At 34.7% G+C, this 26,130-nt stretch overlaps 1 protein-coding gene across 4 annotated transcripts in view; it reads left to right on the top strand.

Annotated features, from left to right (window-relative positions):
* Positions 1-26,130, top strand: part of LOC105497295 (cyclic nucleotide binding domain containing 1) — a 596,100-nt gene that overhangs the window by 477,289 nt on the left and 92,681 nt on the right. For all 4 annotated transcript variants that reach the window (XM_071068020.1, XM_071068021.1, XM_071068023.1 and 1 more), the window contains 2 exons: positions 5,223-5,332; positions 7,203-7,353. In XM_071068020.1, coding sequence (XP_070924121.1) covers positions 5,223-5,332; positions 7,203-7,353 — 261 coding nt within the window. The remainder of the gene's footprint in view (positions 1-5,222; positions 5,333-7,202; positions 7,354-26,130) is intronic.

The raw sequence follows: 26,130 nt of genomic DNA, 5'->3' as shown, positions 1-26,130 counted from the left end.
TTTTCCTTTATTCCAAGCATTTAGAGTCACTAAAACCCAGTATGGTTTGAAAATAAATGTTTAATTAAAGGATTTTATTGCCTCACAGGTGGCATGGATTCTAGCCCCAATATCATGAGTGAGAATTACAGAGACTTGTTACCTTTTTCTTCTTTCATTTAATTCAGAGCCAGGACCAAGAGAGGAAAATATCTCCAGGAGCTCTTTTTCTGAGGTGGGCTTTTTCTAGTTCACCCACTGAGAGTATTGCTCTTTGGGAGTTTCCGTAGGAGGATTTCCACATTTGATCTTTCACACATACTTTACCATTGCCTCCAGGGCTTTTTTACCCACCCCCAGACAGATCTAACTGTACACTTTCTTTTTATTCATGTTTTTTGATAAATTCTGTTGCTGTTCTGCTACCTCATATAGTTTTAAATATATTATTCAGAAGTTTTAGTAGGGCTACTTGAGGAAGGATTTCAGAAATATCTAAACCATCATATTCTGAGCTTTCTCTTATGCTCAAGAAAACCTTTGTTTAATATTGATATTCTTGAGAATATGCATTCATCCAACAAATGTTTGTTGAGTGACTATATGTAGATACATGAGTGAACAAAAGATAAATATCTTTGCCTTGATGGAGCTTGCATCCCAATGGATAGAAAACATAATATACAATAAGTGCAATAAACAAATCAATAACTTAGATGGCAACACAAACCTTGGAGATAGCTACAGAGAAGGATGAAAAAGCTAGAAGGAGCAGATTAAACCATTGCATAGAGTAGTCACGGTGATCTCATTAGGATTGTGAGATTTGGGCAAAGATTTAAAGTTAGTAAGAAAGATGAGATAAATGTATGGTTTCCTTGGTTATTGGGCTGGACATGAAATCTGGATAATCTCTTCTTCCTTGATCTGTGGATGGCTTCATAGCCCTAGCATTTGTCCTATGTTGCCTGCAGAGAAGGGGAGGATGGGGTAAATGTGGGAGCAATAGATAGTAAGAGGGGATCTCTGACACCAAATATTGCCCTCCTTCATCTTCCCTGTTTTGCAGTGAGTAACCATATTCTGATAATTTCCATGACTAATTTTATAAATATATTATTTTAGTAAGTTCTTTGATTGGAAGTCTCTGAGGCATATTCAAAATGTAATTTTTTAATTCATATTTCTCTAGATTTCCTCAGATTTGTCTATAACTATTTTCCAAATCACATATTTGTAACATTAGAATAAATGTGGCCGGGCGCGGTGGCTCAAGCCTGTAATCCCAGCACTTTGGGAGGCCGAGACGGGTGGATCACGAGGTCAGGAGATCAAGACCATTCTGGCTAACACGGTGAAACCCCGTCTCTACTAAAAAATACAAAACAACAACAACAACAACAACAACAAAAAACTAGCCGGGCGAGGTGGCGGGCGCCTGTAGTCCCAGCTACTCGGGAGGCTGAGGCAGGAGAATGGCGTGAACCCGGGAGGCCGAGCTTGCAGTGAGCTAAGATCCGGCCACTGCACTCCAGCCTGGGTGACAGAGCGAGACTCTGTCTCAAAAAAAATAAAATAAAATGAAATAAAATAAAATAGAATACATTTACATTTATTTTTTCTTATGCCAAGTGACAGGTAGTTAATATACAGAGGGTATTTTATGTATAGTATTCATTCTTTAGGAGAACAACCTCTTTAAATGTGCCATAGAATTCAGAAGGCATTGTATAATTGGAAATTAATCAAACTTGATTCTTCTCAGATGCCCTTATATTTAAGAATTTGCTTTACAGGGCTATAAATGCTATCTATATTTATCTGCGAATAAATATACATTTTTACTAATAAAGAGATAGTGTTTAATATTGGGTAAAGTATTGATGTTTACACAGTATTCGCACTGGTATGGACCATTACAGAGATAGTAAATGTAAAGCCCTTTCTAACCAAGTTCTTTCTTAACATTTTTAAAGCAAAATATATATATTTGGAAGGAGAATATATTCAGAAAAAATTCTCAAAAGGGAAAATAAAGTTCAAACATAAAATTAATTGGTACTATTATTTTATACTTTTCTTCCTCTAGTAGTCTATCTTTACAAGGAGAGGCATTCACTCAGCTAATGGATGTCATGCTCAAAGCTGCCTCACGTTTGTCCATCCTGAGATATATTCCTGTTCCAAACCTGTTTTGGTATGTTAGGCTAGTAGACTGAGGTTTATCTTAAAATAAGAGAACGTCCTTTAATAACCTCTCTAATCATTAGTTTCTATTTAAACTGAGACCTTCACTATCCCAGTGCTGATGCTAATAGCCAGTAGGGAATTATTATTCTTTTCATAACTTCTTCTGTCTGACTTTAGAATTAGAACAAAATGGTTTTATTAGACTTGGGACTATTTCTGGGCATATGATAAACAATAGAAAGAAAAGGAACAATGCCTGATTGTTTAATTTCTGTGAATCCTTCTGATGTTCTTCTTTTCATTTGCCTTAATATAATATCAAGTTTGTTCTTTTCATAATGATCTAATGCTTTCAGGTCTTTCGAGTCTGAGTCTTGATAAGGGTCTTTAAAATATTACTTTTAACTACAAATTCCACTACATTTTGTAAACATAAATGAATATGACTTTGAGATAATAATAAATAAAATTTGGTCTATGTAGTTCATGATTAAATCTTTTCGTTTAAAAATGTGTTATAATTCTGCAGATCATCGTAGGTTATTTGTCATTTTCTATATAAGGGAGGAGGAAAGGGTATGCAAATAACATTTATCTTGACAGCATAAGTTCTTCAAAATGGAAAACATGATCAGAGGCTGAATGAGTAAAATTAGGAACAACAATGAGGGTGGCGAGTAATTGCATGATTCTGTTTCTAGTCCAAAATAGTAATATTAATATTTAAATGTTCTTATTTAAGTGTGAAGATACAATTTTTTTTGAGGCAGAGTCTCGTTGTGTCGCTCAGGTGGGAGTGCAGTGGCACGAGCTCAGCTCACTGCAACCTCCGCCTCCTGGGTTCAAGCTATTCTGCCTCAGCCTGCCAATTAGCTGGGATTGCAGGTGCCCACCGTCAAGCCCAACTAGTTTTTGTACTTTTAGTAGAGACGGGGTTTCGCCATGTTGGCCAGGTGGTCTCAAACTCCTGACGCAGGTGATCCGCCCGCCTGGGCCTCCCAAAGTGCTGGGATTACAGGCGTGAGCCACTGTGCCTGACCAGAAGATACAATTTTTATATGTATTTAAATTCAACCTCTTTACCTAGGTCAGAAAGGTTTGCTTTATTGTCTTCATTGAGATAAACATTTGCTATGATTATCATAAAGACCAGAGACAATGATTCAAGTAGCCAATTCCCCCTCTAGGGAATGAGACTGCGTCATAGATGTTGCAGCAATGGTTTGGCTTTTCCAATTTTGGCTTGACTTCAACACAAAGAAAAATTCCTGGGGCCTTCTTCCTCTTTGTTGTTATATATACATCTCTGTGATCTACAAAGGGTTTGACTTTCAAGAATTAGAGTAGTACAGGTCTGATAGTTAAAAATAATGGATTTCTTTAGTACATGTTTAAGTGCATTATTTCCTTATCTATAACAATTGCTAGCAGCTTCTATGCCTTTCTTTATATCCTTGAGGATTGACTAAAAGAAGTTACATAGTTTCTACTATCATATGTTTTGATAGAGGAGTTCCTCTTACTTTTAAGAGAAAAATCTGTGAGAAAATGTTTCACATAATTCTACACATACATTATACTTTTACATTGTAAGATAATTTTAATATCATTTTCTGCTGTAAAAAAAGAATTACCATAAATTTTTATTTCAACAAAATAAATGATTGACAACAGTAGAATAACCTTTAAATTTTTTACTATAAACTTCGAAGTACCTATGACATGAGGAGAAAAAAATAGGCTATCCTCATAATTATGCCAGCAAAATTATTGAATCCCACTTCATTTATCTTGAAGTACTTTTTCCATTGTATGTTGATGTTTATTTTTTGCTAGTGGTAAATTATATTTAACAATTGTTACCATGTTCTTATTTTAGCCATAATTTTAAAGAATTATGCTATGCTCTAGTTTCTTTATTATTTTGGTAACATCAGTAATCTTTATTATGTTGATATATGGTCTTTTATGCCAGAAAACAAACAGGAATGCCTTCAAGTGATCTAAAAACTTGTTTTTAATAGTTTATATACTTTATAAAATTATGAGAAAGTTATATATGTGTCTTTATATTTAGGTTACTACTGCTGTGTTTAAAGTTTTCAGAATTAAATATTGATATGTTTCAGAATTCGTACAGTAGAAAATAATTTGAAATACTAATTTTAATTTATATATTGCCAATTGATTTAAGTATTTACATCATGTTGATAATTTAAAATGTTATGTAGATCAAGGGATTTTTATTTTAATACATCGATAGTTATAAAGTTATAATAGAGTTCACCTTCAAATGTATCTCGGCCTTAGAGTGACTTTACAAGTTTGAAAGACTAATGATAGTAACATTGTTTATTGTAATAATATGATATTGTGTTGTACTATGTACCAGGCAACATGCTAAATACTTTATATGCCCCATGTGGTTTATATAAGGCTTAAAGTAAGGACTCTTAATTAATTTTTCCATTTTAAAGATGAAAAATTTGAAGCTCAGAGGGATTATGTCATTTATCTAAGGTGGCATAGAAAGTAGTGGACTAGGTTCAAAGTGGGCCAATGTGTCCTCAAAGCCCTTGCTTTTAACTCCTACTGTAATTGTAATCAGTAGAGTGTTGGTACAGCCCAAGATACAGGTTCTGGAGAGCCAATTTTCAAATATTTATCAATATTGTGAGTTTGTTATTAAACTGTCAGAAATTTGAAATGAGCTATGGTGGAAATATTTAAACCTTGGAACTCAGCAAATGCTACAGACCAAGGTTTCTTCCATATTCCCCTTTCCTTCCTGCCTCGTATAGTATGCTAGCATATCAGTGCCTTTACTGCCAAAGTCTTGTGTTTGCAATGTTACATGTATTATGTTAAAGATATAAATAATGGGCGTAATTTTTTAAATATTGTGTTAAGTACTGTCTATAAACTGGAATCTATTAAGAAACTTACCATTAATAGTTATTGAATTAAATAACATTAACTTTTGTTGATAAAATATCTAAGATAATTTATTAAAGACAAGAATGTGTGAAATGAACTATCTCTCTTCTTTTCAGTGATAGTGGAAAGTGGAAATATAATTTCTTTTGTGGGTTATATTAATTCTGGATGTTGTAACATTTATAGAAGTATTATAGGATTTGTGAAACTACAATCAAATAAAGTGGTAAGTTTTCAACTTATATATTCTTTTTAATCAATTAATCTACTCTAAAGAATAAAGAGTGTTGGACACCTTTTCATGTACTTACTAGACATTTATTTGTGTTAGTTTGTGAAATTTCTGTTCAATTTTTTGAAATTGTTTACTTTTGGTTTATTTAGTCTTAAGATATAAGAATATAAGTTGTAAGATATATTGATTTGTAAGATATACAAATGATCAATGAACACGGTAAAATATGCTTTACATTCTTATTCATCAGAGAAATGCAAATTAAAACCACAGCCAAGTACTATGACAAACATATCAGATTAGCTAAGATGCACTTAATCATTTGACTTAATTCCACTCTAGATAGTTTCTCCAGAAAAGTGAAAACATATGTCTACACAAAGACTTACATGAATTCTAGGGCTGGGCATAGTGGCTCACACCTGTAATCCCAGCACTTTGGGAGGCCGAGGTGGGTAGATTAAGAGGTCAAGACATCGAGATCATCCTGGTCAACATGGTAAAACCCCATCTTTACTTAAAAATACAAAAATTATCTGGGCATGGTGATGCATGCCTGTAGTCCCAGCTGCTCGGAAGGCTGAGGCAGGAGAATCACTGAACCTGGGAGGTGGAGGTTGCAGTGAGCTGAGATTGTGCCACTACATTCCAGCCTGGCAACAGAGCAAGACTGTGTCTCAAAACAACAACAACAACAACAACAACAACAACAACAAACTTGTATGAATTCTTACAAACTAAAAACTGGAAGTAATCCACATGTCCACTGACAGTTGAATGAATAGAGATGTTACACTGTATTTATACTATAAAATGCCACATAGCAGTAAAAATAATCATGGATACTTGTAAGAATCTCAAACATTACGTTGGGCCAAAATGCCAAACCTGAATGAGTACATTCTATATAATTTCATTTTTATGAAGTTCTAGAAGAGGCACAAATATGTAATGTGTGATAGAAAAATCAGAACTAATCATTAGTTGTTCAGGGAGTCTTCAAAGGAATTCAATTAAATATGTAAACTAACTTGGATTCTGCTGCACTGGTCATATTCAGTGTAAAGATTTGCCATGTATATAGGTGTAAATATTCAAGTTATATTGGATTTGAGTCCAGGATACTTAGTAAAGGCTTTTGCCTCTTCCAAGTTCTTGTCACTCTTCTACCTGAGGACGACATTCTCTTTTATATATCTTAGTGGTCATCAACTCCTAGCAAATCTCCCGGCAAAGGTAATTTGAGGTCTCAACATTTTCTCCAGAACCATTCATATTGAACATCCTGTAGGCCCTTCTCCACAAGGTCTCTTATTTGAATCAAAATTCTAGTTCCCTGAGTCAAACTCATTTTCCATGTTTCTTTTGTACTTAAACAGAAAAGACAGGGAATAATCCCTCCTTTTTCACTTAATACCATCAGTTCTGGCCCTGAAATTTTCTGCTTATTTTACTTCTCCCCTGTGGGTTCAACAAGAGTGCCTTGTGACTAGGGCTGATGTAACAAATGGTAGTTAACAAAACATCTTAAATGAAACTATGAAACATCTTAAATGAAACTATCATAAAATGATATCCTAGATCCTTGAAAAGTGGAATTAGTTCATTATTTCCTAAACATCTTTGTGGATTCTAAATGACAGTGCTTTCAATTACCTTAGATATGCCTACGTTATCTATGAGTTTACTATTTCTCTAATATAATTGAAACACCTATGTAAGTAAATTTTTATCTAATTTGAATACAGTTGCTAATTTATTTTAAATATCATATCGTTAAATGGTTTAGAGTGAGTTTCTGATAAAACCAATACTGATTCATTGTATGGTTAAGCATCAATAATATATTTTTTTTTAACAGAAAAGATCTCACAAACTTGTTTATATGGGTCAACTTAAGGAGAAGGAGTCCTTTGGTGAGATTAGCGTCCTTCTTCAAGTTCCTTTCACATGCACAATCATTACTGAAAAAGAGGTGGAGATGGCAATCATTGAAGATAAGGACCTATTTGGTAAGTGCATAAATATCTTTTAACTGTTATACCATTTTATTGGATGAGTTTTTTAAAAGAGTAGAGATATTTCACAGACAAATTGGGATACTCAAGTCTGTGTGTTTTTATGTTATGTATAAAGACAACATACAGTAGCTATACTATAATATATTCTGAATTAATTGTGTGGTGTTAGAATATATTAGCAATATTTCAAAAGACTTTGTTTTTAAATTACTAAAATCTCTCTGCCAATTCCCAGGTTATCATTAATAGCAACGCTCCCTTTTCTGGGACATCTTCTGGCTTTCGTCTCTAAGGTTATTGCTTTTATGTTTTTGGTTCAGGTCAAGTCTGTAACATCCTCAATGTTTAATTAAGATCAAGCATATATGAAAATCTAAGACTGTTAGTGTATAAGACTTTATCTAAAATTTTAGAGTTCTACTAATAATAACAGAATAATAATGAAGCCACCTGTGTTCGGCCCTCCAAATACTATAAATACTCAAATTGGAAATGCAATTGAATATGAAGGAGAAATTAATAGAAGCTAATAAGTTATAACATAATAGAATATTAAAGAAAATTGTAGGTATGTACAATAAAACTGGGAATAAAGGATGAAGAAGAGAAATGTGTAGACATTACCATGGGTGAGAGATAAGCTTCAACAAGCTAAATTGAAAGATGTTCATGATAAACCATATAAGATTTGACTGAATACTGCTATCCTGAATTTCAATTATGTTTTATGTCTCTGACATGATTTGGATGTTTGTCCTTTCCAAATTTCATGTTGAAACGTCATCCTCAATGTTGGAGCTGCAGCCTAATGGGAGGTTTTTGTATCACGGGGATGGATCCCTTATGAATGGCTTAATGTCCTCCCTGGGTAATGAGTTAGTTCATGAAAGAGCTGCCTCTTTAAAAGAGTCTGGCATCTTTCTCTTGCTCATTCTCTCACCATGTGACACACCTGCTCCTCTTCCATCTTCCACCATGAATAAAATCTTCCTGAGTCCTCACCAGAAGCCAAGCAGATGTTGTTGCCATACTTGTAGACCCTGTCAAATTTTGAGCCAAATAAACGTATTTTCTTTATAAATTACCAGACTCAGGTATTCATTAACAATGACACAAAACTGACTAATGCAGACATGGGACATTGCTATAAAGATACATGAAAATGGGAAGCAGCTTTGGAACTGGGTAGCAAGCAGAGATTAGAAGAGTTTGAAAGTCTCAGAAGAAGACAGCAGATGAATGAAAGTTTAAAACTTCTTAGCACTTGCTAAATGGTTGTGAACAAAATACTGATAGAAATCTGGATGGTGAAGGCCAGGCTTATGAGGCCTTAGATGGAAATGAGGAATCTATTGGAAAATGGAATAAAGTGTATCTTTGTTATGCCCTAGCAAAAATCTTGGCTGCATTGTGTCCATGCCCTAAAGATTTGTGGCAGGTTAAACTTAAGAGTGGTGACCTAGGGTATCTGGTGAAAGAAATATCTAAGCAGCAAAACATTCAAGAAGTAGTGTGGCTGCATCCAACAACCTGCAATCATATACGAGCATAAAAGATGACTTAACGTTGGAACTTATAATTAAAAAGGAAACAGAGCATAAAAATTGAAAAATTCACACCCTAGCTATGTGGAAGAGAAGGAAAGTGCATTTTCTAGAGAGGAATTTAAATGCACTATGGAGCAGCAACTTGCTAGAGAGATTAGCTGGACTAAAAGGGAGAGAAGTGCCAATAGTCAAGATAATGGGAGAAAGTCATCAAAGGCATTTCAGAAATCTTGAAGACAGCTCCTCCCATCACAGTAGTAGGAAAGAATGGTTTGGGGAGCCAGGCCAAGGATACTGCTGCCCTATGCCACCTCAGGATACTGCTCTCAGAATTCAAGCAGATCCAGCCTGGGCTCTTTGTCCTAGATACAGCATGGGCTACTGCTCCAGAGAGTGTAAGCTGTAAGCCTTTTGTGGCTTCCACATGGAGTTGGGTCTGCAGGTATACAAAATGCAAGAGTGAAGGATGCTTGCTATATTCTACCTAGATTACAGAGAATGTATCAGAAAGCCTACGTACCCAGAGAGAACGTCCCTGCAGGGGCAGAGGCCTCACAGAGAGCCTCTACAAGAGAAGTGCCAAAAGGAAATTTGGGATTGGAGCTACCACACAAAGTCCCCCATCAGGGCACTGCCTAGTGAGTTGTAAGCAGTGGGCTGCCACCCTCCAGACCTGAGAATGGTAGAGCCATGGGCAGCTTGCACTGTGAGCCTGGAAAAGCTACAGGCATTTAACTCCAACCCATGAAAGAAGCCACGTGGGCTGCATCCAGCAAAGCTGCAGGGGTGGAGCTGCCCAAGGCCTTGGAAACTCACCCCTTGCACCAGTGTACCCAGAATTAGAGTCAACAGAGATGATTTTGGAGGTTTAAAATTTTAATACCTGCTTTTCTGGGTTTCAGACATGCATGGGGAATGTTCCCTCTATCTTTTGTCTTATTTCTGTCTTGGAATAGGAATGTTTACCTGATTCCTTTAGCACCATTGTATCTTGGAAATTAATAACTTGTTTTCAGTCTTACAGGCTCATAGGTGGAAAGAATGTGTCTTGAGTCTCACATGGAACTTTGGACTTTGGACTTTTGAGCTGATGCTAGAATGAGTTAAGACCAGGGGACTGTTGGGAAAGGGTGATTTTATATTGCAAAGTGAGAAGAACATGAGATATTGGAGGCCAGGAACAGAATGATATAGTTTAGATGTCTGTCCCCTCCAAATCTCAGGTTGAAGGGTGATCCTCAATGTTAGAGATGGGGACTGGTGACGGGTGTTTTTGTTATTGGAGCAGATCCCTAATAAAGGGCTTGGCATCATCTTCATGGTAAAGAGTGAATTGTTGTTCTATGAGTTCACATGAGAGCTGGTTGTTTAAAGAGGACTAGCAGCTCCTTTTCTCTCTCTTGCTCCCTCTCTTGCCCTGTAACATGCCTGCTCCTTCTCTACCTTCCGCCATGAACAAGATTCCTGAGGCCTCATCAGTAGCCAAGAAGATACTGGTGCTGCCATGCTTGTATAACTTGCAGAACTATCAGCCAAATAAACCTCTTTCCTCATTCCATTATAGCAATGCAAAGGAATACCCAGCCTTGGGTATTCCTTTATAGCAGTGCAAAACTTACTAATACAGTCTCTTACAGAATGTGTTACCAGTACTTGCATAACACTAACTCAAAATGAAAAAAAAAATTCAAATTCATATATCTAATTTTAAAAGTTGTAAATCTGAAGTGGCGTTTGTTAATTTTATTTTCTTCTGTGGCATTCAAATACAACCTCCCTCAAGATAAACATTGCTTAAAAATAATTACTAACCATCAATTAAAATTATAATATTCTCACTTAATATAAGCTGTTTTTCTTTTCCTATATTAATGATGTTAACTGGTGCAAGGCAAATACACTGTGGACTCTTATGTAAATCAACATTTCACACATTGTATTTTTCAAATTTCTTCAGAAAAACAGAGCCAATAGGATATATATAAATATACAAGAGGAAATCTATTATGGGGATTGGGTAATATGATTGTAGAGGACACAAAGTCCTATGATATGCTTTCAGCAAGCTGGAGAATCAGGAAAGCCAGTGTTATAATTTGGGTTGTGTCTGAAAGTCTGAGAACCAAGGGAACTGAGGGTGTGAGGCTTGAAAACTGGAGAGGGCAGACAGGAGGCAGTTGTATTAAGTCCTGGACTCTGAAGGCCAGAGAACCAGGAATGCTAGTATTCAAGAACTGGAGAAGATGGCCATCTTAGCTCAAGAAGAGATAGACAGAATTCCTCTGCCTTTTTAAACTGTTCAGGCTCGCAATGGATTAGGTGTTATCTGTCTGCATTGGTGTTGGTGGATTTTCCTTACTTCGTCTCTACTGATTCAAATGCTAATCTGTCTAAAAAACACCCTCAAAAACACATCTGGAAATGTTTTACCAGCTATCTGGGCATCCCTTATCCCAGTCAAGGTGGCACATAAAATTAATTGTCACATACAAAAGTGTTTCAGTCACTTAATAGAATCTCCTTTGTCATCTGGCAGCCTAACATTCAAACACTTGGTATTGTATGGAATTTAGTAATGTTTGTGTGTGTACTATTTATATTTTAAATTCATTCCATAGTCTGTTCATTTGAGAGTGATGTTCTAAAGCTGCTGACATGGTGGGTACCTAATTAAACATTCTCTAAATAGAAATGTGCTTGAGGACTAGATTTTGCTTTCTTTTCAAAATTTACAAGGAAATAAAATACTGTGTTTATTTCAAAAAACATTTTATTTCTACATTCTAATATTTCATATTCTATTTCAAGATAGTTAAAGGTATGCTTTAAGGGCTAGATAATTCTAATGAAAAATTAATGGTTAATTTTGCTGAAATAATTTTCACACATGAAGAACAATGATATTAATATGCATTTAATCTGCTATATCCTGTCTGCATCTGCTTTGTTTATTTTTTGACATATAGATCCACCTCTATGAAATAGCATAGGATAGGACTCAAGAAAAAGTAAAATGAGTGTTAAAAATATCAAGTTGAAGACAAATGAAAATGCTGTGCTAGAAAACTCAGCGTGAGCAAACTCCATGTTACGTCATCTTGCTATCAAGTGTCATTATTAGCTGTTATATTACATAGGTGTTAGGAATAATCTAAATTTGAGAAGGTCCACTAAAAATAAACAAAAATAAATAAAATCATTATGTTCCAATAGAATCCTGCATTATAAGTTGGTTATGTTGCCTTCACTTTCTAATTTTTCAAGAATTATTAATTATAGCATGTGTTTAGAACTATAAAGGTATTACTGTCCGTTGGGTTTCCGTACTGAAAAAATAAATTAATGCTATCTTTCTCTAGGCATATGGGTCATACTCTCTATTTGATCTCATATAAATCATGTAAAGATCCAGTTCCCCTAGAATGAATCAACAATATTTCGTAAATACCCAAAGAGAACAATTCGCTCACTATACCTGTACTTCAGGATAGGTAGAATAGAATCTAGAGAATATTAAAGACTTCATAAATGTTAAATGCTCTACCAAGGAATTACATATGTAACTGTCTATATATAAAATACAGTAAGACGTATGCAGTAGTTAGTTTTGTAATATTTACAAGGACTTGAGGAGTGATATCAAAATTATATCAAAATTTTAAAATTTTGTTCATTTTGGTGGTTAACTTTTGGAAGTTAGGAAATATCTTTTTTTAATCTATATGCATACTTCTCAGACATTGCCTTGAACATCTAAATAAGAATGAGAATAGCATTATTAAGCTTAAGAAAATATAAATTTACTCTGTTTTTCACATGCTACTGAGAATGTAGTTTTTATCTGATTGTTATTTTTATAAAGTTAACATATCTTTGTCCAGATGCAGAGCTTATTACTCAAGTCATTCAAGGTAAAGATAATTGCAAGGCAATATAACTATTTTAATTTTACTGATGTCTGAAATTCTCATTCCACCATTAAAACAAGTGTACTACTTTTGTAACGAGAAAAAATTGCTTTTTATCTATAAAATGAATTACTGCTGTTTTTCATTATATCTCATTCAACAACTTATGATTGAAAAATATGGGATAGCTAATGTACTTAACTTGCCGTACCCAAAAGGAAAATTTCAATTCCAAGGTGTTATTGGTATAAACTATCTGAAAGTTTCTGCTTGTTTTTAAAAAGGAAGAATGCCCAAAGACTATCTCTCATAATGCTTAATACAAAGCATAGGAGGTCAGATTTTTTACTGCAGATATATCTGTTAAGCATTTCAGGGGCAATAAATATATTCGGATTCAAAAACTTCTTCCCAACACATCAGTGTTTCACCTTAATGACAAGAAAAGTTATAGCCAAGATTCTCCTTGTTAAATTAACAAAGCTAATCAAAAGGATTTAAGCTCTTGAACATTTTGCCACAGGGAATACACTACTCTTTCCCCTTTTGCATTTTTGCATTGTGATTTAAAATTTTGATATATGCAATTCCAAGTTCAAAATAAGATGGGACACTTATTTTTAAATCAGATAAAAATACTTAAAAGTATCTACTCCTCTTATACTTTTATTAATTACTAATACATATTAAATTTTAAAAGTGCAAGTTACAAATTTGAGTGAAATGTTTTTTAGGAAAAAAAATAATATTTTATTTGCAAAGCAGAATGAAATGTTAATATCTTTAATGATACTTGAGCTCTTAGAAATCAGTAACAAGGAGACTAACATTACAAGGGAAGTGAAAATAAAATCAGAGGAAAATGAAATAATGCAAATGATTTACAAGGCTATGTGAAGATAATATAGCTTACCAGTAATAGATGAAAAAACAATTTCACTATAAATTACATTATCAATGCTTACAAATATTGATATCTAATGTTCGTATAGTTTTGGGAAGTGGGAAATCCTCAAATACTGGGAAAATTTACTCCAAATGCTCCAAAATTCTCATTCACTACATAGGAAATCTTTAGCTAATATGTCATCCCCCAAGAAACTACTTATGTATCAATTGGTTTATAAAGTAATAGATGGCAGGGGGGTAGAATTAGAAAGAAAAAAAAAGACACAAGTAAAAATACAAGATTTCACAAAATTCTGTGTTCCTTGAATTCTTGAAAAAGAACATTATTTAAATGAATCAGTTTTATATTTACCCTGTGATAAGTGAACATTATAAATGTATGCACTTCATACTTGTGGAAGCACTGAGATGAAACCCTTTTAATTCCACTATCCTGGCTTCTTTGTTTAAGAATGTCTCTCATTCCATTTCCTGAGATTGAGTCCAGTGACAACCATGAAAACAATTATATGCTTACTTAAAATCTACTTCAATGACACTCTTTAGGTTGCTTTTCAAAAATGAGCTTTCTCAGTCAGGGTTTTCTGATCTACAAGGAATGTTCACTGCAATGCATGTGAGGAGTCTCCACACATCATGAAGACCATATTTTGGTTTTGGTGAAGATGATGGTAGAAACAGTGGCACAGGCTCCCTCTTTCAGTCATTACAATCATATTGCCAAGGGACTGAAGAATGCTTGAATGAGAATACTGCAAGAGGTCATTCAGTGACAATGAGGTTTTGCAATACCAGATGTGTTTATCCAAGTTCAGGAAGAAGTGTTAGCTATTGTACACACTGCCCCTTGTTCATCCAACAGGCAGTCCAAGGCAACTTGATTATCTACAAAAAAAATTAGCAAGCGAGTTTAGAAAAGTTTGTTGGGCACCTATAGCCTTTGCAGTAAACTTAGCTATAGTAGCTAATGCTTGAGATAGAGTTTTAATCATAACCTTATTTCCATTTGTGCCAAGCCAATAAAGTTACATTCTACCAAAGATGCCCATTTAGAGGAATTTACACCATTTTGTCTACTCCATGGTATGTCATGGATGGCAGTTTTTAGTAAAGGAATCTTTAAGGACTCAGAAAAGACCAGGCAGCCATCCAAACCCTCTGTGAGTCCATGCCTAACATTAAATTTGTATCCTTTTAGATACCAATTTTGTTTTTCCAAGTCAGATACACATAACATTGCTTATTAAATAGGTTATTATAGGTGATTTGACTTGCATCAATCTTATGGAGTTCATTCAAATTGCATGTTCTAACATTTTCTTTTTTTATTGTACTTTAAGTTCTGGGGTACATATACAGAACGTGCACGTTTGTTACATACATAGACACGTCCCATGGTGGTGTGCTGCACCCATCAACCCATCATTTATATTAGGTATTTCTCCTAATGCTATCCCTCCTCTATCTCCCAACCCCGCAACAGGCCCTGGTGTGTGATGTGCCCCTCCCTGTGTCCATGTGTTCTCATTGTTCAACTCCCACTTCTGAGTGAGAACATGAAGTGTCTGGTTTTCTGTTCTTGTGTTAGTTTACTGAGAATGATGGTTTCCAGCGTCATCCATGTCCCTGCAAAGGACATGAACTCATCTTTTTTATGGCCACATAGTATTCCATGGTGTATGTGCCACATTTTCTTTATCAAGTCTATCAATTGGGTTGGTTCCCAGTCTTTGCTATTGTGAACCGTGCCACAATAAACATACACATGCATGTGTCTTTATAGTAGAATGATTTATCATCCTTTGGGTATATACCCAGTAATGGAATTGCTGGGTCAAATGGTATTTCTGGTTACAGATCCTTGAGGAATCACCACACTGTCTCCCACAATGGTTGAACTAATTTACACTCCCACCTACAGTGTAAAAGTGTTCGTATTTCTCCAGATCCTCTCCAGCATCTGTTGCTTCCTAACTTTTTAATGATCACCATTCTAACTGGAATGAGATGGTATCTTATTGTGCTTTTGATTTGCATTTCTCTAATGACCAGTGATGATGAGATTTTTTTCATATGTTTGTTGGCTGCATAAATGTCTTCTTTTGTGAAGTGTCTGTTCATACTTTTCACCCACTTTTTGATGGGGTTGTTTTTTTTTTTTTTTTTTTCTTGTGAATTTGTTTAAGTTCCTTGTGGATTTCTGTATATTAGCCCTTTGTCAGATGGATAGATTGCAAAAATTTTTTCCCATTCTGTAGGTTGCCTGTTCACTCTGATGATAGTTTGTTTTGCTGTTCAGAAGCTCTTTAATTTAATTAGATCCCATTTGTCAATTTTGGCTTTTGTTGCCATTGCTTTTCATGTTTTATTCATGAAGTCTTTGCCCATGCCTATGTCCTGAATGGTATTGCCTAGGAAATTTGGGGGTTGTGTGTTTTTTTAAACAAATGAAAAGTTTTGGACAAATCTTTGACAACCATTTGCTGGCTCAAATGCTTTTGTTGTTTTCTAAGCTGTTTCTCAACATATTGTTTTATTCCATTAGTTATTTTATAGATGTATTAGACTCTTTTGTTAATGAGAAAACTAGCTAAACACTTTGAATGTCTTGCTGACATTTAAAATTAATTTTTACTTGGAGAGATTATCTCATAAAATATTGTATATCACATATATTTATAAGTTTCTATATGTGTGTGTTATATATATGTATATACACACACACCTAATGTGTGGAAAAGATAACATTACTCAGAATATAATGTTGACCTTGATATTTTAGCCTGACGGTATGTATTTGACCACTCATAAACTTTGTAAAGTTTTTGTTTGTTTTGTAAGAAGAAGTTAATGTTTTTGCTTGAGTTAGGCTTTTAGATATTTTTTTTCTCTAACAAAGGTATTAAACTGTTTTACTTTTTAATTCTTTCAAATCAAATTATCTTTTTATTTTAATTTTTAAAATATTTTAGCTTTTATGTTCAGGAGTACATATGCAAGTTTGTTTTATAGGTAAACAAATGACTCAGGTGTTTGGTGTACAGATTATTTTGTCACCTAGGTATCAAGCCTAGTTCCCATTAGTTATTTTTCCTGATCCTCTCTCCCTTCCCACCCTCCTCCTCTCTGATAGGTCCCAGTGTGTGTTGTTCTCCCTTAAGTGTTCATGTGTTCTTATTATTTAGCTCCCATTTACAAGTGAAAACATGCTGTATTTGGTTTTCTGTTCCTGCATTAGTTTGTAAGGATAATGTCCTCTAGTTCCATCCACATTCCTGCAAAGGACATGAGCTCATTCTCTTTTATGGCTCCATAGTATTCCATGGTATATATGTATCACATTTTCTTTATCCAGTCTATTGTTGATGGGCATTTAGGTTGATTCCATGTCTTTGCTACTATGAACACTGTTGCAATGAACATCGCTGTGCATGTGTCTGTATAATAGAACTATTTATATTCTTCTCGGTATATACCCAGTGTTGAGATTGCTGGATCAAATGGTAGTTCTTGTTTTAAGTCTTTGAGGGATTGCCACACTGCTTTCTATAATGGTTGAACCTAATTTATACTTGCACCAACAGTGTAAAAGTGTTCCTTTTTCTCCACAACCTCACCAGCATCTGTTATTTTTTTACTTTCTAGTAATTCAGTCAAAATGCTATTCTGACTGGTGTGAGATGACATCTTATTGAGGTTTTGATTTTCTTTTCTCTAATTATTAGTGATATTGTGCTTTTTATCGTATTCTTGTTGACCGTGTGTATGTTAAAGTGTCTGTTTATGTCTTTTGCTCAGTTTTTGATGGTGTTGTTTGTTTTTTGCTTGTACATTTGTTTAAGTTACTTATAGATTCTAGATATTAGACCTTTGTCAGATGTGTAGTTAAACCATTTTAACTTGAAGATGGCAGAGTTGATTTTAGCCCATAAAAAAATCAGTAAAATGTTGAATATCATGTTTTCATTTTCAGATTTGCTATACTTGAAACCACTTGTTCCACTGTAAAATGTGATCCTTTGTGAATTTTATATTCATTGATTCAAAGGTTCTATGTTTACATTGCCATGCCATGTCTAACAATAAGGTCCACTTGTAAGTAGGGTTATTTGTTATTGGTAACAATAATCTCACACAATTTTGATGTATTTAGATTAAAAATTTCAATATAGTAACTTTGTTTTCCTGTCGTAGATTTTAAAATTAACATTAATATGGGTTTGTGCATGCCTCTATTAAAATATAACCAGAAGCAATTATTAGATTTCCAATAAATAATTGGTTTGCTGAACAATTACAACTCACAGGAAGCATTTACAAAGGAATTTTATAATGTCTCCCACATTCTTTATTATTTGTTCAGTTGGAGAAGTTCTTTTCCTGCCCTTTGAAAACTCGATGTAATGATTTTATGATCACTCTTAAGTTATAAAATGCCCTATAAATCATTTTTAGTTGCCAAATATTCTCAGTTGGGATAATAATAAATCTAGCCTGGTAAGAAGCCAGTATCCAGACTTCATTGTAGGTTGATAGGCCAGCTATATGTGTGTATTAATTTCCTTTTGCTACATAACAAATTACCATAAATTTAGCAGCTTTAAACAATACTCATTTATCATCTCACAGTTTTGTAGGTCAGATGTCTGGGCTGGTTCAACTGGGTTCTATTCTTAGAGTTTCACATGGCTAAAATCAAAGTGTTGGCCAAGCTGTGATCTAATTTTAGGGCTGTGGAGAAGAGTTCACCTCCAAGTCCATTCAAATTGGTAGATTTCATTTCCTTGCAGCTGCAGAACTGAAATCCCTGTTTTCTTGCTGGTTGTTACTTGAGGGTCACTCTCAGCCATCAGAGGCTGCTCCATCCATCTGGCCCTCTGCATCTCAGCAATGAAGAATTCCTTCTGTTCACCTTCTCTCTCATTTTGAATCTTTCTCTTCCCTGCCAGCTGAAGAAAACTCTTTGTGTTTAAAGAATTCATGTGATTGGGCTAGGCCCACCCAGATAACCTGCCCATTGTAAGGTTAACTGGTTAGAATCCTTAATTGCATCTGCAAAATCCCTGTACTGTATAATATAACATAATCACAAGAATAACACCATGGGCTGAAGGTCATGGGGGCCACTTTAGAACTCTGCTACCACAGTGCTGGAGGTCAGCAGTGGGTACGGAGAGCATGACAGGTATCTCTGCTTTCCACTGCCTTTCTATTTATGGTTCTGATTTCTGATTTCTCTGCTATGAGGCAGCATGGGATACTGGGGAGAAGAGAATGGCAAACAAATAAGAAAGGAAGGGAAAATGTTCTTATCGTTACTGTTATAAACTGTTTTTTCACTATGTATTTGACAGTTGTTTCAAGCTAAGCCTTTTTAGTGAGCACCTTCAAAGAGTTTTGGATATCCCTTAATGTTGGGGAATATTCGCCTGTAATTCCTTAATAAGGTAGTACATTTTCCTCCCTGGGAATCCAGAGATAATTTCAGATTTCCTCTGCTGAGGGCACTTCACTCTCAGCCTCCTCTCTCACGAATATAATACCAGTGGGACTTTATCCTGGCTGTATTTTACACATGAGATTATATGTGGCCTACATCGGAAAGTCTACATAGGAAGACACTCCTATATTCTTTGTCTTCACAAACTTTGAGAGGACAGTCCAATTTCTGGGCAGCCACTTATGTAGCTTGTTTGTCAACTGTCAACTAGCTTGTCTCTTACCTTTACAAGGTCTAGTCAGACAATAGTGTACTCTACCGTGGTTTTTAACTTCTCAGAATGTATATAAAGCTCTTCAGGTGGGCTTTTTGAAGATCCCCTCTTTCAGTTGAGGTGATGAAAAGATATTTCTCATTATATCCCCTTGCAGATGGTAGACTTAGAACAGACTCTTCAGAGAAATCTGCTTCAAAAATCTTCTATTAATCTCTATTCTCAACATTTTTATACCTTCAATGTGCATTTCTGCTTCTCCACATCTGTTAAAAAAAATTGGTACCTTGTTATGAGATGTACTGCCTTGGATTCTGAGCTGATTCTCCCACTTTTTAATTACCTTGGAGTATTCACTGTGTTCCACACATTATTCTACATACTTTATATGTTTTATCTAATCAAATGTTCACAACAACCCATTGAGAAATGTGCATTTAATGGCCCTACTTTGTAGATCAGGAGAATAAAGTATAGAAAGGTTAAGTGATATCAATGCTGTCTATCCAAAGGTCATGAGGGATACTTCTGTGGTTGACTGAATTGGGTTTGTTACTCACTGGGATGAGAGAGAACATACACTATGGGGAACCATAGATTGTCTCAGCAAAAGGACATTAAAAGAATATGTTGGCCGGACGTGGTGGCTCACACCTATAACCCCGCACTTTGGGAGGCAGAGGCAGGCAGATCATGAGGTCAGGAGTTTGATTGCCAACATAGTGAAACCCCATCTCAACTAAAAAGACAAAAATTAGCTGGGCATGGTGGCATGCACCTGTAGTCCCGGCTACTCAGGAGGCTGAGGCAGGAGAATCACTTGAACCCAGGAGGCGGAGGTTGCAGTGAGCCTAGATTACACCATTGCACCCCAGCCTGGGTGACAGAGCGAGACTCCATCTAAAAAAACAAAAAACAAAAAAACAAAAACAAGAGCATGTTATAGAATTTGGGTTTTAGTTGGGTGACTTGGGGAGTAGTCTAAGAAAGTAGAAATTTGTTCTCGATTGAATGCTGTCAAAAAGCAATATATCTCAATAAATCTTAAGTTTTGAAAGGGCAGACTAGAGTGAAGATAAGTATGTAATTAATAAAGAAGTAGATTGGGCATGGCAGCTCATACCTGTAATTCCAACATTTTAGGAGGCTGAGGTGAGAATTGTTTGAGGCCACGAGATGGAGAGCAGACTGGGCAACATAGTGAGACCCTGTCTCTAAAAAAATAGTAAAAAGTTAGCTGGGCATGCTGCCTCACACCTGCAGTCCCGGCTACTTGGTGGACTAAGGCAGGAGGATCCCTTGAACCAGGAGTTTGAGGCTGCACTGAGCTATGATTCAGCCACTTCACTCCAGCCTGGGTGACAGAACATAAACCTATCTCAAAAAGAGAGGGAGACAGAGACAGAGAGATAGAGAGAGCGAGAGAGAGAGAGAGATAGCACCTCTATATTAGCCAAAAGATGGATATTTAGTATTTTTGTAGGTGTCAAGCTGACTTTGCTTTTGTCTGTGCTTAGACAAAATTATGAAATGACTTGCTTGTCTCATTTTGTGCTTATGGACAACATATCGGAGGGTTACATTCTGTGCAAATCTGCCATAGGAGAATTATGTGGCCAACTGAACATGCCAGGCCAGCTTCCAAATGACAGATTCGGCTTCCCTCCCCTCCCTCTTTTCCTTCTCATGACTTGCTTAATATTACAGGGCTATTAAGAGTTGCAACCAGGAATCAAACCCTAACACTCTGTCTCCAGGATCCATATTACAATGGCTATACTTTACTAATAGTTTAGCTGATAACTCAATCATCTTTCTAATCCATTACCCTCAGGTAGTTATTTTATTCCATATATTTTAGCCATAATTGTATAAATTTTGGCTAGATTTTTGGCTAAATAATATTTAATAATGGGCTTCAATGTTCACATGTATTTAGGAAGGAACCATATTTTTCTTTGACTAGGATTCATTACATTGATATAGCTAAGAATCCTTGAACTCAAGTGTAAGATTTGGTTTCCTAGGTCAATTCTACCATTCCCCACATGCTGTTGGAGTCACCTATGTTCTTTCTTGAGATTGAAAAGAGTTACAATATACAGTTATACTGTGTTTTATACTTACCCATGTAATTACCTCTGCTCATGCTCTTTATTTTTCATGTGGAACTGAATTACCACATACTGTCCTTCAGTTTCAGTCTGAAGATCTTATTTCTCGTACAGCAACTCTGCAGGTGACAAGTTCTCTCAGTCTTTATTAATGTGGAAACTTCTTTATTTCTTTTTCATGTTTGAAGATTAGTTTTGTTAGATTTAGAATTCTTGGCTGATAGTCTTTTTCTTTCAGCACTTTGAGCATGTTATTCCTCCTCCTTCTGGCCACTATAGTTTCTAATGAGAAATTGCTGTTAATACCATTGAGTATCATTTGTGGATGATTTGTCACTTTTCTAGTGCTGCTTTCAAGATTTTGTTTTTGTTTTTTGACAATTTGTGATGGGACCTGTTGTAGATATCTTTTAGTTTATCCTACTTGTCATTTTTCTGAGGTTCTTAAATCTATACGCTGATGTTTCCCATCAAATGCTAGTTTTCTGTCATTATTTCTGGTTCCTCACTTGATAAATAGTAAATATTTTATAATATTTGTTCACAATCCACTGATTTCCAAATTTCTTCAGAAACTCTGGGTTGATTTTCTGTTTTAGAGTCACCATAAACACTGTCTTCAAGATTGAGTTCTTAGAAGATTATGATAGGTAGAAAAGAATCTATGCTATTATAAACAATGATGACATTGAAAATCAGTCAATCTAGTAATAGCTTTTTTGTTACATAGTACTTTATTTGTCCACAAATAAGTGATCTTTTTTCTTTTTTTTAATTTATTTTTTATTATTATTATACTTTAAGTTCTAGGGTACATGTGCATAACGTGCAGGTTTGTTACATATGTATACTTGTGCCATGTTGCTGTGCTGCACCCATCAACTCGTCAGCACCCATCAACTCGTCATTTACATCAGGTATAACTCCCAATGCAATCCCTCCCCCCTCCCCCCTCCCCCCTCCCCATGATAGGCCCCGGTGTGTGATGTTCCCCTTCCCGAGTCCAAGTGATCTCATTGTTCAGTTTCCACCTATGAGTGAGAACATGCAGTGTTTGGTTTTCTGTTCTTGTGATAGTTTGCTAAGAATGATGGTTTCCAGCTGCATCCATATCCCTACAAAGGACACAAACTCATCCTTTTTTATAGCTGCATAGTATTCCATGGTGTATATGTGCCACATTTTCTTAATCCAATCTGTCACTGATGGACATTTGGGTTGATTCCAAGTCTTTGCTATTGTGAATAGAATAGTGCTGCAATAAACATACGTGTGCATGTGTCTTTAAGTGACCTTTTTTCTGATGCTCTTACCTATCAATGATTATTAAAATTCTCAAACTTTTATGTGGCAAAATTATTAATAATTTAGGTTCAATCACCTCATATATGCCAAATTTTCACTAGATATCTAGAACAAATTTATTTCTGTATGTAAATTATGTTTCCTTTTTATAGATGGTATAAGCCATGGTATTTTCCACTTTTTTTGGGTCCCAGGATGAGCAATGTCAACTTTGCATATAACTGTGGTAGCTTCCTTTACCTGAGTAAACTCATGTGATTATTTTCTTCCTTTTTCTGCCTACCTTACATTTGTTACTTTAATTAGTTTTAATTAATACTTAAGTGATATTGTTTATTACAGTAGTTAGATTATAACTTTTTATTCTACATACTTTATGTGTACTTTTAAAAATTACGACTGTATCAAGTATTCGGATGGATGAATTCTTCCAGTAATAAATAAAGGCTGAACTTACATATTTTTAAATTGGAAGTTGTGGGTTTAATTATTGGCTCATATTTTTCTCTCAAGAAAAAAAGCAAATGTTATTGAAAAGTGGACTTTTCTGAAAATGATGTTTAATGACCAATGATACTTCAACTGACCCAGAATTATAGAAGTATTAGTTTAATGGTGATGCCACTGATCACTTAGGCAATATTGAAATGTGTTGTTGACCCTAACTGCAAGTAACATGTTTTGGAGTGCTGCTAGGCAGAATTTTTTTAAGGCATTATCACAAGCCCTTGATGCATCTCTCACTTACCTAAACATGAAACATTTTGAGACCAATAATTAGTTCGGTTTTAATTCTTAACATTCACAGATTTTGATTTTACACTCTTGTAATTATGATGCCTTAAATGTAATTGGTTTTTCAGCAAGAACTTTAGATGACAGCTATATAAAGTTATAGGTTGTGTATCTTCACTTAGCAAATACTTTGTATGCTCCAAAATTCTAATTATCTGTAGATGAAAGAAAATTACAATAAATGTTAGCTTATAGGAAATTGCCAATTCAGGCCAGAAAGCCTAACTGGTTTAGCAAACAATATTAGTCAGATATCAAGTTCAAAACAACCAAATGTTATATTTAAAAAATATGTGTATTTTTAGGATACGTTTATATGAAATTTCCGGCCAACTTTCTGTGTAAACCTTAAACTTCAATATTTTTAGATAGAACCCAAGTCTATGCCTATACAAATGTAATTTTATAAACTTGTTATCACATATTTCCTGATGAATTTTCATATTTGTATTGCAAAACGTTGCTTAATTGTTAGAAACTACAACAGTTTGCATCTGATGAATTCAGTGTTGCAGCTACTGGTAATTCCAACTAGGCTTTTATAGTATATACATTTCTCTCTTTTGGTTGATTATATTATTTGGCAAAACTAATCCCCTAAAAAATTCCTTACAAAATAATTCATAAAAAAAGAAAATCAGAATGTAGGCAATAATGTGCCCCGTCAACATGTACATGACAGCTATTTCCAATATGAAGCATAACCACTGGAATATAATCATAACGGTGAATATTTACTGTGCACTTCATCTGTCTGTTACTGTGCAATAGTGTTTTTCTTGGGTATTTCTGATATCAAATCGTGGTGGATTGCTAAATTTTGATTTTTACTCAATTTTTAGGATGGCTGTAATAAAATAAAATGTGTTTCCTAAGAAATTTGATAAAATTCACAGAGTTATGCACAAATGATAAAAAAATACCACATTTAAGATACAGTTCCTTAAACCAAGATCCTAATAAGGATAACTTTAGTATAACAAACTATTACTGAGGATTTTCATTTTCATTGCCAATTTTTACATGCTCAAAAGGGTTCTAGACTGGTACACCTTGTATGGAAAAGATTAGGGACTGAACAACTCCCACTTTTGTCTTCATCAGTACCGAGGCACGTTAAACTTCCCAGCCTCTCTTGCAGTTAGATTGGAGCCATGTAACTGGCTCTGGTTAACAGAATAGAGGGAACATATTATTGCCTGGCCATGAAATATATGATTTTTCTATGATCTCACTCACTGTCTGGAAATGAAGTACTCCAAAATAGCAGAATCATATGATGATGACAACCTAGACCTTGGAATTCTTTTCTTGGATTGAATTGCTCAGAAAAATAGCTTAGCTAGAAACATCTGTATTGGACTTTGTGTAAGTGACAAATAAACATTTGTTGAATTAAGCAACCAAGATTTTAGTTTGTTATAGCAACTACCAAGTGCTACACTGAGTCATAAAACTGGCACAAACTCAAGGTTTTCTGAGGAGTTCTCAAAAAAAGTAATGATTTCTGGATTAGAACATAAAATAAATATGCTTTTTGTGATTATTCGTTTGTTCTTAACATTTAGAAATCTTCCACTCAAAAATAATTATACAGTACATTTAGAAATGAAAATATATGTGCATAAAGAAGGTATATACTATTGCATCTAAGTTTTAATATGGTTTTTGAATGGTATTATAAGGACATATGTACATGAATTCAGCTCTTAGTTTTTTAATTAATGCACTTTCACAATCCTCTGACAACGTTGTTTTTAAAAACAGCTGATAGTTTAGTTACAAATTTCCAGGAACTTAACAAATGTCATAGGGTAAGCTGTGTGCTGTCTGTTAACACATAGGGAGGTAAGTAGAATTTAGCACATTTCAAAGATAAAGCAAAAAGTTAGACAAACCGATAATCAAAATTAACTTTTGTAAACTATATTAGATAAATGCCCACCAAGACTTAATAGAACAAGGCTTAGAAATATCTGTAGATAAATGTATCAGTGAATTTACTGAGAAACTTTACAATGACCATCTTTTCCAAAAGCATAGCATTCCTTATAAGTTTGTATATCTAGTTTGGGTATCACACAGATTCTATTTTCTTAGGCTATCATAGGAACTGAATCAAAGTTATTAGATTGGAATATTGGTATAGAAACCATTCCAAAGCTTCAAAGAAATGAATGAAATTCCTTATGTCTTGCAAGATAAAACTTTCATCTATTATTTTTAAAATGTCTGCATAAATGAAATCCTCAAAAATTACTTATAGTTACATTATATGAGAAGTTAAATTTGAGTTGAAGTTTTCAATTTCTCTTGCAAAGGAACACTGAATTCTGTCACTAAATACTTTCCTGATATGCTTTTGGAAAATATATTCAAGATCCCATGTCTGTATTTTTTCAGGCCTTGGATTTACTCAGACTATGTTGATAAAAGAGAAATAGATTTCTTGCAGGAAGAATTGTACTTTCTGTGA

The sequence above is a fragment of the Macaca nemestrina genome, chromosome 8 (genome assembly GCF_043159975.1).
Source record: "Macaca nemestrina isolate mMacNem1 chromosome 8, mMacNem.hap1, whole genome shotgun sequence".
NCBI lineage: Eukaryota > Metazoa > Chordata > Mammalia > Primates > Cercopithecidae > Macaca > Macaca nemestrina.
Note: the sequence above shows the minus strand (reverse complement) of the source record. Positions and strands in the feature narration are given on the sequence as shown.